This window comes from Suncus etruscus, chromosome 7 (assembly GCF_024139225.1).
Source record: "Suncus etruscus isolate mSunEtr1 chromosome 7, mSunEtr1.pri.cur, whole genome shotgun sequence".
NCBI classification, from domain to species: Eukaryota; Metazoa; Chordata; class Mammalia; order Eulipotyphla; family Soricidae; genus Suncus; species Suncus etruscus.
In genome coordinates, this window is record NC_064854.1 from 9305772 (window position 1) to 9321525 (window position 15754).

The 15754-nt window shown below is 57.7% G+C and overlaps 1 protein-coding gene across 1 annotated transcript in view; it reads right to left on the reverse strand.

The window, feature by feature from the left end:
* Positions 1 to 881: 881 nt before the first annotated feature.
* DIDO1 (death inducer-obliterator 1) overlaps positions 882 to 15754 on the reverse strand; it is a 28824-nt gene continuing 13951 nt past the window's right edge. Inside the window, 11 exon segments of the mRNA XM_049777126.1 lie at positions 882 to 3390; positions 3392 to 5253; positions 9580 to 9775; positions 10033 to 10122; positions 10460 to 10613; positions 11819 to 12323; positions 12612 to 12744; positions 12827 to 12931; positions 13010 to 13126; positions 13901 to 14060; positions 14168 to 14630. Of these exon segments, the coding sequence (XP_049633083.1) occupies positions 2185 to 3390; positions 3392 to 5253; positions 9580 to 9775; positions 10033 to 10122; positions 10460 to 10613; positions 11819 to 12323; positions 12612 to 12744; positions 12827 to 12931; positions 13010 to 13126; positions 13901 to 14060; positions 14168 to 14630 (4991 nt within the window). The 3' untranslated portion in view covers positions 882 to 2184.

A 15754-nucleotide genomic window follows, 5' to 3' on the forward strand; every position in this document is an offset into this window, starting at 1 on the left:
GGTCTGGGTGTGAACTCGAGACTTCGGGGTGTGGCCTGTTCGTGTGGGCGGGGCTTCGCGTGGGTGTGGGCCTGTGGGCGGGGCTTTTGGCCAGGAAGACCGGCGGGGATCTGGCCAGGGTGTTAGGGAGCGAGCAGCGAGGGGTTTGCAGGCATCTTCCAAGAGGCGCGGGTGCTGGTGGGCGGCGCCAGGGCTGAGGCTGCGGCTGTGAGAAGGGGCTCCCGGACGTGCGAGGAAGGGGGCGAGGGGCACTTCTGGTCAAGGACATCATCCACGTAGCCTATCACTCCGCGCTGAGGGACACCCCCAGAGCCGACACAAGGGTGTCACTCACCAGCCCCTCCACCCGCCAGGTTTCTGGAGACGTCGCAGGACGACGTCCATCTGAGAATGAGGACGAGACAGCTGACTGCACTCAGGCCTGTCACACCAGTGTTCGTGCTTTGTGGCAGGGGCTGCCTATCCTGCGTGATTTTGAGGAGGCCCCAGGTCTGACATTTCCGGGTCAGGAGGGGCCCCAAGAAAGTCAGTTATGTGGAGTTTCCAGCGGGTTCCAATGCCCACTGGCGTTGACTCCTCCCTGCTGTGGCTGCCATCCTTCTCTTCAACCTGAAAAGGCGCCTGGACACAGGCTGGCCTCCCCACTAACCCTCCAGCCTGGCGTTCCCATACAACCAGTCTAGCAGCTGTGGCCTGGGATTGGAGAAATCCTGACCAGGCGGTCTGCCCTGGCCCTGCTGAGGACCTGGCTCGCACTGGGGGCCCCAAGATACCCGCCCACCCCCGGCCAAGCAGACACAGCTAGGTCTGCTGTCAGGAACTGGGCTGGCTCATCCCACCGCTAGTGACCACCCAAAGAAGTGAGGAGACAGAGACAAAGCCTCCTCTGGATGTTTATTCAAGTAACAAAACCTATGAAGTTCCATCTTTTAATATACAGTGATATAATACTCTGCAATATAAAATACAATTTACAGAAAGTTCTATCAAGTCAACCTAACGAAACACACTTGATTTTTGACATTTCTGTATTTAAATTAGAAACGAGGGTTGAACGACTTCGGAAGCCTTCGCCTCAAGGCAGACGCTGAGATGGACCCCAGCAAAAAGAGCAACCAGCTCCTGACCCCGACATGCCCAAAAGCGGCCTTGGCGAGGCATCTGCGACGTAAACATGTGTGAGGGAGGGAACCTGTAGTGACCGACATGGAGGAGGCTCTCTAGAATCCATGAAATTCTCTAATCTTACATTTGCAAAAGGAAGTTTATGAAAATATAAAAAAAATTATCAAAGTGTATTTGTACAGTCAAATAAATTAGGTCTTCTCTATTTCACACTTCAGAAGTACTTGAAAAATACACGGCCAGAAGCGCTTCACAGTGAAAAGCTTTCGACTCTGGGTGGCAAATGAGGACGATGGGTCTGTCTGGGACTTGATGCCAGCAGTGCAGACACGGCCCCCTCCCGCTGGGCATGGAGAGTACCCGGAGAGAGGGTCAGAGGGCACTGCTGCCCAGCGCCATCAGAAACGGACACAGGATTGCTAACTACTCTGTAGGCTGGTCAATGTTAACATTTTAAAATACAACTTTATCTAAAATGCAATCAATCGTTAACCATGTTTTAAACCGTGGGGGGGGGGGGGCTATGAAGCGTAGCTCTATAAAAACTAAGCGAAATTGAGAAACGGCGAATATTTTTTTTGAAATTTTCAATTCAAATTTCTGATAAAGGCAAAAAAGGACTCCCGCATTTTCTGCGAAGAAGGGGCTTCCTACCTGAAAAAGCAGCTTTGGGGCGGAGACAAAGGAAACCCAGAGCGGGTCAGGCAGGAGAGCTGGAGCCCGTTTGTCAAGTTCCCTTCCAGGATTACAGTCAAGTTGCCGCAGAGACAACTGTACAGAGAGGGTGGTAGTGATGGGAAGCAATGTGCTTTTGTAGACGCTTCCCGTTTTGATCATCTTAAATGGAAAACATTTTTTTTTCTTTTTAAAAAGCAACAGGATATTGCCAAAGACGTGAAATTCTTGTAAGAAACCATCAGACACCAAAAATCTAACAGTCATTTCTAAGGTCCCAGGAACATTCTATTCTGCGTTTCAGTTCAGGGTCGTTTTGCGAAGCCTCGTCTCCGCGGGCACCCCCGCAGTTGGTGGAAGGGTGCAGCAGGAGGCTGCGGGCGCTTAGCTCTGGGCGGCCACGTCCGAGGCGGCGGCGGCGGCGGCGGCAGCAGCCCGCGGGGCGTCCGCCTTGGACTCCCGGGCGCGCTCCCTGCTCCGGCTGCGCTCCTTGCGCTCGCGGCCCCGGTCCCGGTCTCGGTCCCTGCCTTTGTCGCGGTCCCGGTCGCGGTCCCTGCTGCGCGAGCGGCCGCGATCCCGCCGACGCTCCCGATCGCGGTTGCGGCCGCGCTCGCGGCCCTTGTCCCAGTCTCGGTCCCTGTCGCCGCGCTCGCGGCCTCGGTCCCAGTCGCGGCCCTTGTCGCCGCGGTCCCGGCCCTTGTCCCAGTCCCGGCCGCGGGGCTCCCACTCGCGCTCGCGGCTCCAGCGCCGGCCGCGCTCGCGCTCTCGCCGGCGCTCCTCGAAGGCGCGGCCCGGGCGGCCGTCCGGGGGCGGCGGCGGCGCGTCGGGCTCGTCGGCCGCCGGGTCCTTGGGGCCCGGCTCGAAGCGCTCCCGCGGCCGCGCCTCGAAGCCCGCGCCCCGGTACTCGTGGGCCTTGGCGTCGCGGAAGTCGGGCGCGTCCCAGGGCGCGTCGGCCTCAGGGTGCGCGGGCTCGGCCTGGTCCCAGCGCTCCTTCCTGGGCGCCGGGTGGCGGGGCAGGTCCAGCAAGGGCGGGGGCTTGCCCGCCGGCGCCGCGGGGCCCTGGAAGTGGAAGCGGGGCGGCGGCGCCTCGCTCTTGTCCGGGAACGGGGCGGCGCCCCTGGGGCCTGCGAACGGCATGGGCGCGGGCGGCCGCGGGTTCGGGGCGAAGCGCGGTGGAGAGCCGACCCTCTGCTCCTCGAAGGGCGGCGGCGGCGGCTGCAGGGGCCTGGGGCCCGGCAGGAAACCGGGGGCCTGGCCTCGAGGCCCCTCAAATGGGCCGGGGTGGGGGCCGCGCGCGGCCTCAAAGGGAGCCGGGTGTGGCCCCCGCGGGCCCACGAAGTGGCCCCCGAACTGAGCCGGCGGGGGCCCTCCGCGGGGACCTTTAAACTGAGTCAGCAGGGGCCGTCTCTGGTTCCCAAACTGGAAGGGCGCCGGGCCCCTGGCCCCCAAGTACTGGGCCTGTTCCGGCCCTTCGAACTGTCCAGGCGGTGCGGTCATCTCCCCGTAGGGGCCGTCTTGGAATTCCCGCTTCTCTCCGGGGGGCTCCTGGCATTCTTCGAACTGGGCCGGATTTGCTCCCCGAGGCCCCCCCCACGAAGGAGGGCGAGGGGCCCCTGGCGTCGCCGTAAGAGGGTGGTGGCCCATGCTGCCCAGAGAACAGGGAGGGGATGGGCCCCTTCTGCCCAGCAAACCTGGCGGGCGGCGGTCCTCTCGGTCCCTCGGAGATATTGTCCTCGGCGAATGGAGGGACTGGACCCCTGGGTCCTGGGAAACTGGGCCCCGGAGGCCCCGACATCCCGAAGGGGCGTGGGCCCTGAAATGGGGCTGGGGGGTACATGTTGATCCCCTCGCGGTCCCTGTCGGCCTCCGGGGGCAGTCGCTCGCTGTTGGCCCACTGGCCACCTCCGGGGCCCTCGAATGGGGCCGAGCCGCTGGTGGGTTCCTGAGCTGGGAACATAGGGCCTGGGAAAGGTTCCCTGCCGGCGGGCGTGTGGACGCTCTGCCCATCGCTCTGCAGCGGAAAGTGGGGCACAAAGGCTGTGCTCGGCGGTGTGGGCAGCAGCACCTTCCGGGGAGGCCTGACCATGCCGTCGTTTGGCGCCAGAGCAATGCTCTCGGGGTGGCTGCAAGCGGGTACATCCTGCGGGGCAGGCAGCAGAGTGTCTGCTGGAGCCCAGGACGTGGGCACCGGCACCGGCTCCTCTGCTCTGGGCGGGGGCTGAACCACAGCCTCCTCAGGTGCTTCTTTGGCCGCTGCGGCCGCCGGCTTGGGCCCCATCTCTCCCTCGCTGCCCTCGGTAGCCAGTCTCCGTGCCTGCCGGGGGTCCCTGTTCAGCCGAGGCTCGCACGGGGGGCCAGGGGGCCGGCTGGCCGAGGGTGGCTCCTGCGTGAAGCCCTCAGACTTGGGGGGTCCTGATTTGGGGGGCGGCGACATGAGTGCGTCTGACACGGAAAAGTGGGCCATGGAGACCCCAACAGCCGCCCGCTGCTGCCGCAGCGCCTCCTCCTGTTCCTCCACCTGCCTCTTCTGCTCCTCGATCTGCTTCGTGAGCTCCTCGAGCATCTTCTGCTGCTCCACCAGTGATGGTGCGGATGGTGCAGAGGCGGAGGCAGGGGCAGCCTTGCCTTCGGCGCACATCCTGTTGGGCAGGTCATCGATGGTGACTTTGGCCTCTTCCAGAATGGTCTCGTCCTCCGGGTCATAGGCCACCTCCTCCCGCTCCTCCGCGTCCTCCAGCTGGCCAGTGGCATCGGGCGGCCGCCTCTCACCAAGCTGGGCGGCGAAGGCTCGCTCAGGCCCGTACTCCTCCTCAGGGTCGTAAGGCCGGTCATCCTCCTCCTCCTCCAGTGCCTTCTCCTTGGACAACTGACCGAACTGCTGCACGATAGGATCGAGCAGGGGCGCCGCGGGCCTCCCGCTGTCAGTCGGGCCTGGGAGCTCATGAAGCGGAGCTGGGGCGGCCTCGGCAGGTTCCTGGGCTGGAGGGTCAAAGGTTTTCTTCTTCCCGAAGAGGGTCTGTAAGATATGCTCCAGTGGGGAGGCGGTCTTGGGCGCCGTGGTGGTGACAGCAGCCGGGGCTGCTGTGGCCGCTGGTGACGAGGTGGCAGGCGCAGCAGGGCCGGAGGGGCCGCCTTTGAGGGAGGACAGTATTTTCAAAACTGAAGCTGAAGCAGGTGGTGCTGGCGGCTCTGGGAGTGGGGGTGGTGGGGGCGGTGAGCCTGGGGGTGTGGTGCTTCCCACTGAGTCTCCAGAGCCAAGCTGATACTTGGGGGGCTTCTCAGGCTGAGGAGTGGGCAGCGGCCTGGGGCAGGCAGGCAGCTCAGGCTCCTCAGAGGGAGGCAACCGGACCCGCTTCTCCTCCGGCTTCTCGGGCTCCCCAGCACTGGAAGGGCGTTTGAGCTTCTGGCAGATCACAAGCCCTAGGATGAGGTTAGGCCGTGGCGACTCCAGACCTGAAAGACAGAATATTGGCGCCCATGAGCACCCCGAGAATCAGCAGGGCTATGAGCGCGCGCTTCCTCGTGGTGCTTCAAGGAGGGAATCATTGGCCAGCTCGGCCCAGCAGAGCCCCTGGTCAGGAACTCACCAAGGCACTCATTAGACCCGATGCCATAAGCCTGCAACTGCACACATGTCCCCAAAGCAACAAGCCCAGGCCCTAGCTCCTGGACGTAGGCAAGTCCAGCACTGACAGCCAGTCCCCTCTGCCCTGTTGCCCTTGCCTGGGAACAAGTAGCACTAAACGCGCAGCTACAGAGGATCCAGTTTTGGACAGTCCTAAATACAAGCTCAGCTACCACAGCTGCTAGAATTCCGAGGCCCACACAGCCCTCAGGAGAAACACAAAAGGAGGGGAAAGACGCACATGGAAATGGCCACATTGCTCAGGGTTAGGCATTTACTGAGTCCCAACTCAAAGAGCCATGGGACATTCCAGATTGGTATCTACTGGCCTTCGGGAGAGTACACATGGGCCTCTAGGAGAGTACCTGTAGGCCATAAAGGATCAGACCCACGTCTTCATTGCTGGGTTCTGCTCTTTAAAGAAAGAGCAGAATTGAGAAGCTGGAGCGATAGCAGTGGAGGGAGTTTGCTTTGCATGCTGCCAACCTGGGTTCAATGCCTGGTGTCCCCCTTAGGGTCCCACACCTTCCAGGAGTGATTTCTGAGTGCAGAACTGGGAGTGACCCCTGAATATCAACAGGCATGATACACACACGCGCGCACACATGCACACACACACACACTGCAACCGAGTTGTGGCAGACCTTAGTGATGTCCCGCCCTCCATGGCCGATGCTCTAAGGCATGGTAACTATCTTATCCTGAAGCACCAAATACAAGGGGATCCTAGCTAAGTGAGCCCCAGTCCAGAGAAGTGTGAGGTGGCCTTCTAGGACCACACAAACAGGCTACACAGGGGCCTCTGCCTTCCAGGACCATGTGAAATAAGACACCACTGAAAGGGGCCCCCACAACACCAAGGCCCCAGGAGAGGAAGAGCAACCTGTTCAGACATCGCTCTCAAGGGACCTCTGGCTCTACCTCAGTGCACAAAGGCAGGTAGGTAGGCCCAAGGGCTTCTGCCAGGGCTGTGCTTGGGACGGGGTGGTCACACACACAGCGAGACATGGCTCCCCACTGGACAGTGTGCTCTGCTCTCCATGAGGTGGACTTGGGCCCACAGCTCTCCTACAATTGTGGATCCCCGATCCCAATGAACCCCACTGAGCTGTGAGATGAGAGCTGCACTCAACCCGGACAGCTGGGTGTGGTCCTGGCAAAGTGTGCCTTCCAGTCCATCCAGCCCATGGCTGGGCATGAGAATAGCTGTGCCAGCCTCAGGGTGTCACACAGACTATGGCCAGGAGGCCCACTGCAAATGAAGCAGGTTTTTTTTTTATTTTGGTTTTTGGGCCACCCGGGGGCAATGCTCAGAGCTTACACCTGGCTCTGCACTCAGAAATCATTCCTGGAGTTGCTCAGGTACCCTAGGCAGTGACGTGGACATCAAATCTATGTGGGCCATCTGCATGTGAAGCACTCTCCCCACTGTGCTATGGCTCTGGCACCAGCAGTTAGTACTTATAAAAGCTTTGGCCCTCCAGTCTCAAGGCCCAGGGTCAGGGTACAGCTCCCTGACTAGGTGCAACTCAAGCTTATTGATATGGAGATTGCCTGGCTCCACAGTTGTGGAGGCATCCTTGGAAGGAAGCCACATGCAGGGAAGTTCTTGTGCCTGGAAAGTCGTTTTCCTGAGACTGAAGAAACGGGGGCCACAGGAGTCATCTGAAGTGGGAGGTAAAAAGGGCAGAGTTTCACGAAACCCCATGCTATGTATGTGACACTATGGCCTAGAGGAAGAGTCTATAGGCAGCAGCTGATCCTGTCACAGGCAAGGCCTCACCCCAAAGGGAGACGAGAAGCTGAGGTGTCAGGGAGGCTATGAACCCCCATATACACTGGGAGGAAGAATGTGGGTCTGTGAGAAGTGCAGGATTTGGCCCAGTGGAGGACTTGGCCATCAAGCGTGCAGGATGGAAGTGGCTGGATATGGCAGGAGTTGCCTTTAATTAGCAAAGATCAGTTCTTCCTCAGTAGGCCCAGCACACAGTACTCAGGGCTGAGGGAAGAAAGGCCCGTCAGGGTCAGAACCTAGCCAGACTCAGCCCTGCAGGGGCAGAAACAGGGTTTATCTTTCGGCTGGGCCTCTACCCTAGCCCCAAGGCACCCTCCTGGTTTCTCCTATAGAAAGCCAACAGCAGTGTCCCCTACTTTTCTTGAGATCCAGACCAGGGTGGTAGCCTGGCTCTGTGGAGGACATGGTGAGCTGGGTGGGCATGTGGGTGGTTCATCATGGGTGTTCCGAGTCAAACACGCACTGCTCAGATTCTGGGAAAGAGCTTTATTGATTAGAGCGGCAGCAACGGTACATTCTGTCCATCACACTGGCCCAAGAGTATGGAGCACAGAGACTTGCTTACCTGGCAGCATGCCCTCGGGGAACAGGGATGGAGATACACATAGCTGTGGCTCTCCTAAGGTGGCTTTCCAGGGGAAACTTCAGAGAACCCACCTTGAAATGAGGGCAGAGGCAGAGCCACGGCCCAGGAAATGACATCCCATCTCAGAGCCCAGGAGAGATATGTACAGGCTGAGGGGGCCTCCTCTTGTGAGGATGGCCCTAGATGTGGAGAAGATGCACCCGAGGCCAGCGCTGTGGGCAGGAGCCACACCGCGTAAGGTGCTCAGGGGGGAAACACACAGCCGCCCAGCTGCTTCCAGCAGTTTCAGTGGGGCTGAGGGAAAAGGCAGGGCCTGTGCAAACCAGAGCAGCCTGCTATGAGGGGACAAGCCCGAGAAAAAGCCACAAGAGACAATAGTATCCAACATGAAAGAGGGAGGGAGGGTGCAAAAATTTAGTGTCCATGGCAATGTTGCCCCCAGCAATCCCCCTCCTGCCCTTTGCCATCCCACCAACTACTGAGGTTCCCATTGCTGAAGAAGCAGAGGTCCATGAGGGGACGTGCCCACTTACTGGGTCTGTGAGCTCAGATGGTGCAGCGGGCCGGCCAGGCGGGCAGGTCCTCCTCTGGTGGCAATGGACAGGCACACACCCCCTCCAGCTGCTGTCTGAGGGGCCCAGGCCTCAGCCCTCATGGCTTGAGTCCACAGGACACTTTATGCCTTGCCTCCCATAGGTCTATACGCCCCAGGACAGAGACATAGCTCAGCGACCAGGACCGGCCGACAGGCAGATGGAGAAACAGGTCCCACCATGCAAAGGTGATGGCCTGAGACAGCAGGTGAGGGGTCCAGAGTGGGGCTCACTGGATACAGCAGGAAGGGAGCAGCTAACAGGAAGGGGCTCAGGCTTGCATAGCAGATACCTTTTACAGACCTCCCCTGTGAAGGCCCTGATGACTCCAGTCCTAGGTCAGACCAGAGCCTGTCAGGAGAAAGTCACCCTGGGTCCACCAGCCAGAGCAAAGCGACCACGGGAGGTCTGACATGCAGTCCTAGTTTCTCCTTGAAAGGTGGACAACTGCTCAGGGCCAGTCCCCCAACCTCCATCCTGACACGTGCTGCGCTTCAGGGGTCTCCCAGTGTGCATGTGAATTATGAACATGACTTGTCTCATTTATGGGGGGAAGCGAATCCTACTTCATGTGAAAGGAAGCCCTTAGCTGTAGGTGCTGCTCTTGCCTCAGATAGGCCAGGAAGTGCCCATTGTGACCAGAGCACTGCCAGGAGAGAAGGCAGAAGCAAAGGTCTCTCCCCACATCTGGCCTCAGACGATTGTGTGACCCAAGGGACATGTGTGCAGGGGTATCAGGAAAATCCCATCATTTGCTCTCAGGGAGTAGGAGCAGTACCCCACCAGCCACTTGCCCTTGGCCAGACCCCAGTGTGAATACAAAGCCCTACGAATATGGAAGCACACAGCACTTCGCCAAGAAAATTAACTGAGAGTCGACTACAGGCTTCACAGCTTGTGCTGGGCTCCCCAAGAACAGGACAGGTTTGGGTTCGGTGCTGTCCCAGTGAGGGAAGGAGCCGGTTTGTGTTCCCAGCCTGCTGAGGACCTGGAACAGAATTCCTCTGGCAGACATGGTTTTCAGTTGGAGCATTGGGAGCCCCTCCATGGGATGGTGATGGTAGTGCCACTCCAGCACCCCAAGTATCACAGACGATGCCTGTACTCCTTCTTAGAAGCCTCTGTGGGCACAGCCCTGCAGCTCAGGGAAGCCAAATCACACCCAGAGGTCGGGGCTTACCTGGACCCTCGAAGGGTAAGAGTTTGGAGGGGACAGGGTCCTTGGCACTCAGCGGGATCAGGTAGAGGTCCTTGACATGCCTACTGTTGTTAGCCACGACGCCAAAGCGGCCGCGGCTGCTAAAATAGGAGTAGAGAGAGATATAGGCCACCTCCTCTTCCTCGGTCGCAGGGTGAAAGCGGATCAGACACAGCTCCTGCAACGCAAATGGGCAGGCATCAGCTGGGCTAGGTGAGCTCTTCAGGACAGGGCTGGATCAATTTAAGGAATCGAAGGTCTTGATTCTTGCTGCACCAGGGAGAAACCCACCTATGCCGATGGCTCAAGGTTCCCTGGCATGCCTCTCCACTATGAGGTGGTGGCTGGGTAGTTAGGTCCACCAGGCATGAGTGAGCGTTCCACACCCAGCCCCCACATTCCCCGGTACTGCACAGACACTGCCTCTACAGGTACCTTGGACACAGAGGATTTGAGCTTGCCGACATAATCCCAGACGGTCCTCGGGGCGATCCTGCCGCCAATGTGAATAGTGTCAGGCAGGTCCTAGACAGAAGCACGGAGACTCACCCAACAGTCAGGACTGCAGTGAGGGGGCTCACACCAGCAGCTCGAGAGGAGGGCTCATCCAACACCCAGGGCCCCCAGACACATGGAACAGCCAGCTGTGACCCAGAAAGGACCTCCCAAACCAAGTGTAAATAAATGTTTCAGTGAATAGGGAGACACAAAAGTCAGGGATGCTCAAGACTTCACCTGAGTCCACAGGTATTTCTAGTGCCTCAAAGAGGCTTTTCCAAGCAAAGCCCTCAGCGTAGGATCAGAGCCCCAATACCCTTAGGATCTCATTCACACGCGCACACGCAGTCAGCTCGGATCTAACCTCACTGAGATAATCAAAACAGCCAGAGACAGGGTATGCCTTAGTGACAAATTTCGCTACACTCTGCATGTTAATGAATCCTTTCCAAATGGTGCTGAGTCGAGACAGGAAGAGAGTTGTGTCTCCTTCCGGCAGGGACTGAGTCTCGGAGGTGCTGGTTAAACAGAAAAAAAGCAAACATAAGGAAGAATAAGATTGTCTGCTCAAAGAATTCCCAGGATGAAGAATTGAAGTTTAAAAGTGAATTCCTACAGGTATTGGTCGGCTACTATTCAAAGTCATGGTTTTGGTTATGATTGTGTTTGCTGCTTTTGAATCAGACTTGGGTAGTGTGCAAGGGACTGAGCAATGCTGATCAACCTGGACTCCAGCCCACAAAGAGTACATGAATTCATCTGATGCCCCATTCACTCAATGATCTCCCAACTCACTGCAACTGGGGGGGGGAGGGAGGAGGTTGGCTTTTTTTTTTTTTTTGGTTTTTGAGCCACATCCAGTGACGCTCAGGAGTTACTCCTGGCTATGCGCTCAGAGTCACTCCTGGCTTGGGGGACCATATGGGACGCCGGGGGATCGAACCGAGGTCCGTCCAAGGCTAGTGCAGGCAAGGCAGGCACCTTACCTCTAGCGCCAGCACCCGGCCCGAGGTTGGCTTTTTGTTTTGTTTTTAGAGCCACAACCAGTGGCACTCAGGAGTCACTCCTGGCTCTGTGTTCAGAAATTACTCCTGGCTATGCGCTCAGAAGTCGCTCCTGGCTTGGGGGACCATATGGGACACTAGGAGATCGAACCGAGGTCCATCCAAGGCTAGTGCAGGCAAGGCAGGCACCTTACCTCTAGCACCACCGCCTGGCCCCGAGGTTGGCTTTTTTTTTTTTTTTTTTTGGTTTTTAGGCCACACCCGGTAACACTCAGGGGTTACTCCTGGCTATCGCTCAGAAGTCGCTCCTGGCTTGGGGGACCATATGGGACACCGGGGGATCGAACCGCGGTCCGTCCAAGGCTAGCGCAGGCAAGGCAGGCACCTTACCTCTTGCGCCACCTCCCGGCCCCACCGAGGTTGGCTTTTTAAGGCCACACCCGAAGGCACTCACTCAGGGTTACTCCTGGCTCTGTGCTCAACCTCTGGCAGTCTCGGGGAACCTTATCAGATGTTGGGGAGCAAACCCAGATCCATCCCAGGTTGTCAGCGTGCAAGTCAAATCCCCTACTGGTGTGCTATCTATCTCTCTGGCCCTAAATGTGGTTTTAAGGGTCGAGGAAGTAAACCCAAAACCTTCCAATTCAGGAAGCCAGTGAGCTGTGCCTGAGACACACTGCCCTGTGAGTCACCCTCAGGGAGGCAGGCAGAACACGTACCCGATGCTCGGTGATGGTGGCACGGGGACAAGGTATCTGGGCTCAGGAGAGGGAGATGGCTTGGCCAAAATAGACTTGGGCACTGTCACAGAGGGCACAGGCGGCCTCGGCACATCCTGCCGCGGCTCTGTTGGACGAGCTGTGGCCAAGGCCGCGACTGTGGACGACCCACTAGGTGCCGTCCTGGGGTCCCGGCCTGAGAGAGTGACAGTGGTGAGCACCCCGCCCACTCCAGGTGCTGGGCAAGCAGGTGCCTCAGGGACACAGGGCTCAGGAGAGCCATCTTCAGTCGACGTGGAGAAGCATCTTCTCTCAGGGGGCTCCCGCACACCAGACCCCAGGTCAGGCTCTGGTGTATCTGTGGGCAGTTCGTCAGCTGCCGAGCTTAGAGCTGACTCTGGGGGCAGCCCGTCACATTTGGGGGGCTTAAACTCCTCCCGCTTGGTGGCGGTGGACACTTTCTGTTTCTTCGGGGCTGGTTCATCTTCTGCTGAGAGAGCTTGACCTGAGGAATACGAGGGAGGCTGTGTGAGAGGTGTGCATGTCAAGAACCCGCTGCCAGGGCCAGAGAGATAGCATGGAGGTAAGGCGTTTGCCTTTCATGCAGGAGGTCATCGGTTCAAATCCCGGCGCCCCATATGGTCCCCAGTGCCTGCCAGGAGCAATTTCTGAGCCTGGAGCCAGGAATAACCCGAGCACTGCTGGGTGTGACCCAAAAACCACACACACACACACACACAAAAAAAAAAAGAACCCGCTGCCATCAAGCAGTGCCCTACAGCCCCATGCTCACCTGTGCAGACCCTGCAGTTGAGGTCGAAAAGGTGCGCCCGGTGCTGGCTCGTGGTGTCCTTGAGCATACAGCTGATCGAGTCAAGGGGGGGTGCAGTGCTGCTCTCGGGGAGTACACGTACTGACTCCTGTTCCTGCAAAGGGAAGCGGCGTGAGCCTTCTTGACCTCTCTTCTCACTCCGGGATTTGGGACGGTCCCAAAACCATCCAGCTTACGTCAGAATCAGACACAGGCGGGGAGTCCTCGATGTCGGGGGCAGGCTCTGGCCTAGCGGGTGCCTTCTTGCCCTCGCTGTGCAGCTTGGCCCGGGCCTCCATCACCTGCTGGACAGAAACCACACAGATGGATGCAGGAACTGTCACCGAGCCCACACATGTCCTCACGCCACCTGTACTCACAGGCTTCGTGGGCCTCTCCTTCCACATGGAGAGCTCTTTGGACACAAGCTCTTCTGGTTTCATCCTCACCAGTTTCGCCAACGAGATTTCCTCACGCAGAACACGATGGAAGAGGCCCTAAAAAACAAACATCTTTGATTCTCGAATCAGTGCAGAGGGAACAGGCTGTGCACCAAGACCCAGGAGCAGAACTGGGATGTACTGTGCTGTCTCCCACAGAGAGAGTACATCTCAAAGCCACACCGTCAAGCCCTCTTGCACCATGACTGACAAAAACTGCCATGGCCAAATGTTGAGTGGAGGCAGGAAGATACTTGTCCCAAAGCCAGAGTAGTGGGTCAGAGCACCTGCCATGCGTGGACACTTGGGAAGCACAAGCAGGAGGCAGAAGCCAGGCCCGGCCAGAGCTAATCACTCCCAGAAAACTAACACCAACTTCCCTACCCCAAAAGAGTAGGCCTGTGTGCTGACTAAACTCGGCATGAAGATACAGTTCAAACAGCATGCTCTGCAGCAGTGGGGCAGGACAAGCTGGAAAACCCCATCATCTGCGGAACCTCACAGAACACAGGGCGGCCTCCCAAGTACAAATTAGCAGCTCGTTCCTCACTCTGGGAAGGGGCAGCCACAGCCAGAAGAGGCCTACAAGGGTGACAATTACCCAGCAAGAGGCACAGGCCAGAGGCTCCTGCACACACCTGATTTTTTTTTTTTTTTTTTTTTTTGGTTTTTGGGCCACACCCGTTGACACTCAGGGGTTACTCCTGGCTTGGGGGACCATATGGGACACCGGGGGATCGAACCTCGGTCCGTCCAAGGCTAGCGCAGGCAAGGCAGGCACCTTACCTCTTGCGCCACCACCCGGCCCTACACACACACACACACACACACCTGATTTTTAGGGTCCTTGAGGTTAAACATGATGCTACGGTATTTACTCTTGTAGCGATTGTCTGTAACGTGGAACAAGTTAAACATCTCCTTCTCAATGTGAAGAGCGATTTTCCCAACTTCATTTTCTGTCATGATTAAGTCATCACTGTCACTGACTCTAGAGGGAAGGAGAGGGGAGCTGATCAGCCACAGTGCCTCAATCCCACCATGAAACTGGGGTGACTCTGAAACTGCCTCCAGAGAAACCGAGCGGTAACAACCCACCTTTTCCACAAAATCTCTTTCAGGGAGCGTCGGATGTTTTGCCGTATTTGCGAATTTGGCTGTGAGGGGGATGGGCCTGAGCCCCCATGGCGCCCCTGGACTGGAGAGGTCACGGGCACTGAGGCCCCCACCAGCTTCCTTCCAGACCCCAGCGGAGCAGAACTCAGCAGCTTTTTGGAAGCAGGCGTGGGGGTGCCAGGTGCCAGTCCTGCCCTCTTGGCAGTGGAAGCACTGCCTGTGGGCGGGGCTGAGGCCCAGGGCCTCTTGGGAATAGTGCCCTTGAAGGTCGCTGGACTCTGGATACTTGGTTTCATGGGTGCTGTGCTTGCAAGCGAAGGTGGCTTCTTTGGCAGCTTTCTGGGCAAAGGTGCTTTGCTGCTTGCAGGGGCAGCTGAAGGGACTTTTTTGGGCGCAGCAGGTGCCACTGCCAGCTTCTCCTCCACATGCCGGTCCTCCTTCGTGGCTGTGAGGAGAGTCACAGGGTTAGTGGGGCCTGTGGTCCCACAACTTCCCTACAGGTATTAACAAACCAGCCAGATCCCGACCAAAAAGTAATTGTTTTGGAGGACTGTTGTGCTCAGGGATCACTCTGAATGGAACCTGGGGGACCATATAGGGTGCCTGAGATAGAACCTGGTTCTGCTGGACCAAGACAAGTACTCTCTTCATCAAGTTCTTTCCAACACCAGAGAACAGGCTTTGAAAGCAGTGCTAACACGCCAACTAGTGAGCAGGGACCTGGCTTAAGATTGAACACTGAGGGGCAAATGTCAAATGATGTAAAAAGGATAACAAGGGCTGGAGAGATAGTACAGTAGCAGGGCGTTTGCTGTGTACACAGCCAACCCAGGGCAGATAGTGGTTCAATTCCCAGGATCCCATGTGGTCCCCAGAGCCTGCCAGGAGTAACCCCTGAGCGCCACTGGGTGTGACTCCCAAATAAATAAAAAGGATGACAGTAGAGTGTGGACAAAGAACTCAGTTTGGGGTCAGAGCAATAGTATAGCAAGTAAGGTGCATGTAGCCAACTCAAGTTCAATCCCAAGGATCCCATATGGCACAAGTTGTGTCAAAAAGTCTTGATACAAGTGTAGGATTGAGTACTGGGCTTTCCTGCCACGTTAGACGGCGTGTGTGTGTGTGTGTGTGTGTGTGTGTGTGTGTGTGTGTGTCTGGGAATCCTGACAACTCTCAGACAAGCCCTGAACTCCAGGCTTGTACAGGGCTGGGACTCAAGCAGAATGGCTGACTCCCACATTGACCCACCTTAGATCTGGCCATGAAGGTTGACTGAGAACCCATCCCCCGCCCTTCCAAGAGGGTCTACTGATCTTTCCAAACTCCCCAGGGTATGAAAATGATTTGTCAAGCACCACAGCTCCAGGGGGGGAGGAGGTTCCCATGTGTACAGTCAGAATGGCCACCTTGAGGGCCTGCTCCCACCACTTCCTCGCACGTCACTCAGGTGACAGGGCCAGTGCCACAGTGCAGGGCACTTCCTTCCTGGCCTCCATGCTGACTCTAAGTATTTATTCCACACCAGTCCCTAGGTACATCCCCCCATTCTGTAGGTATTGGCTCATCCAC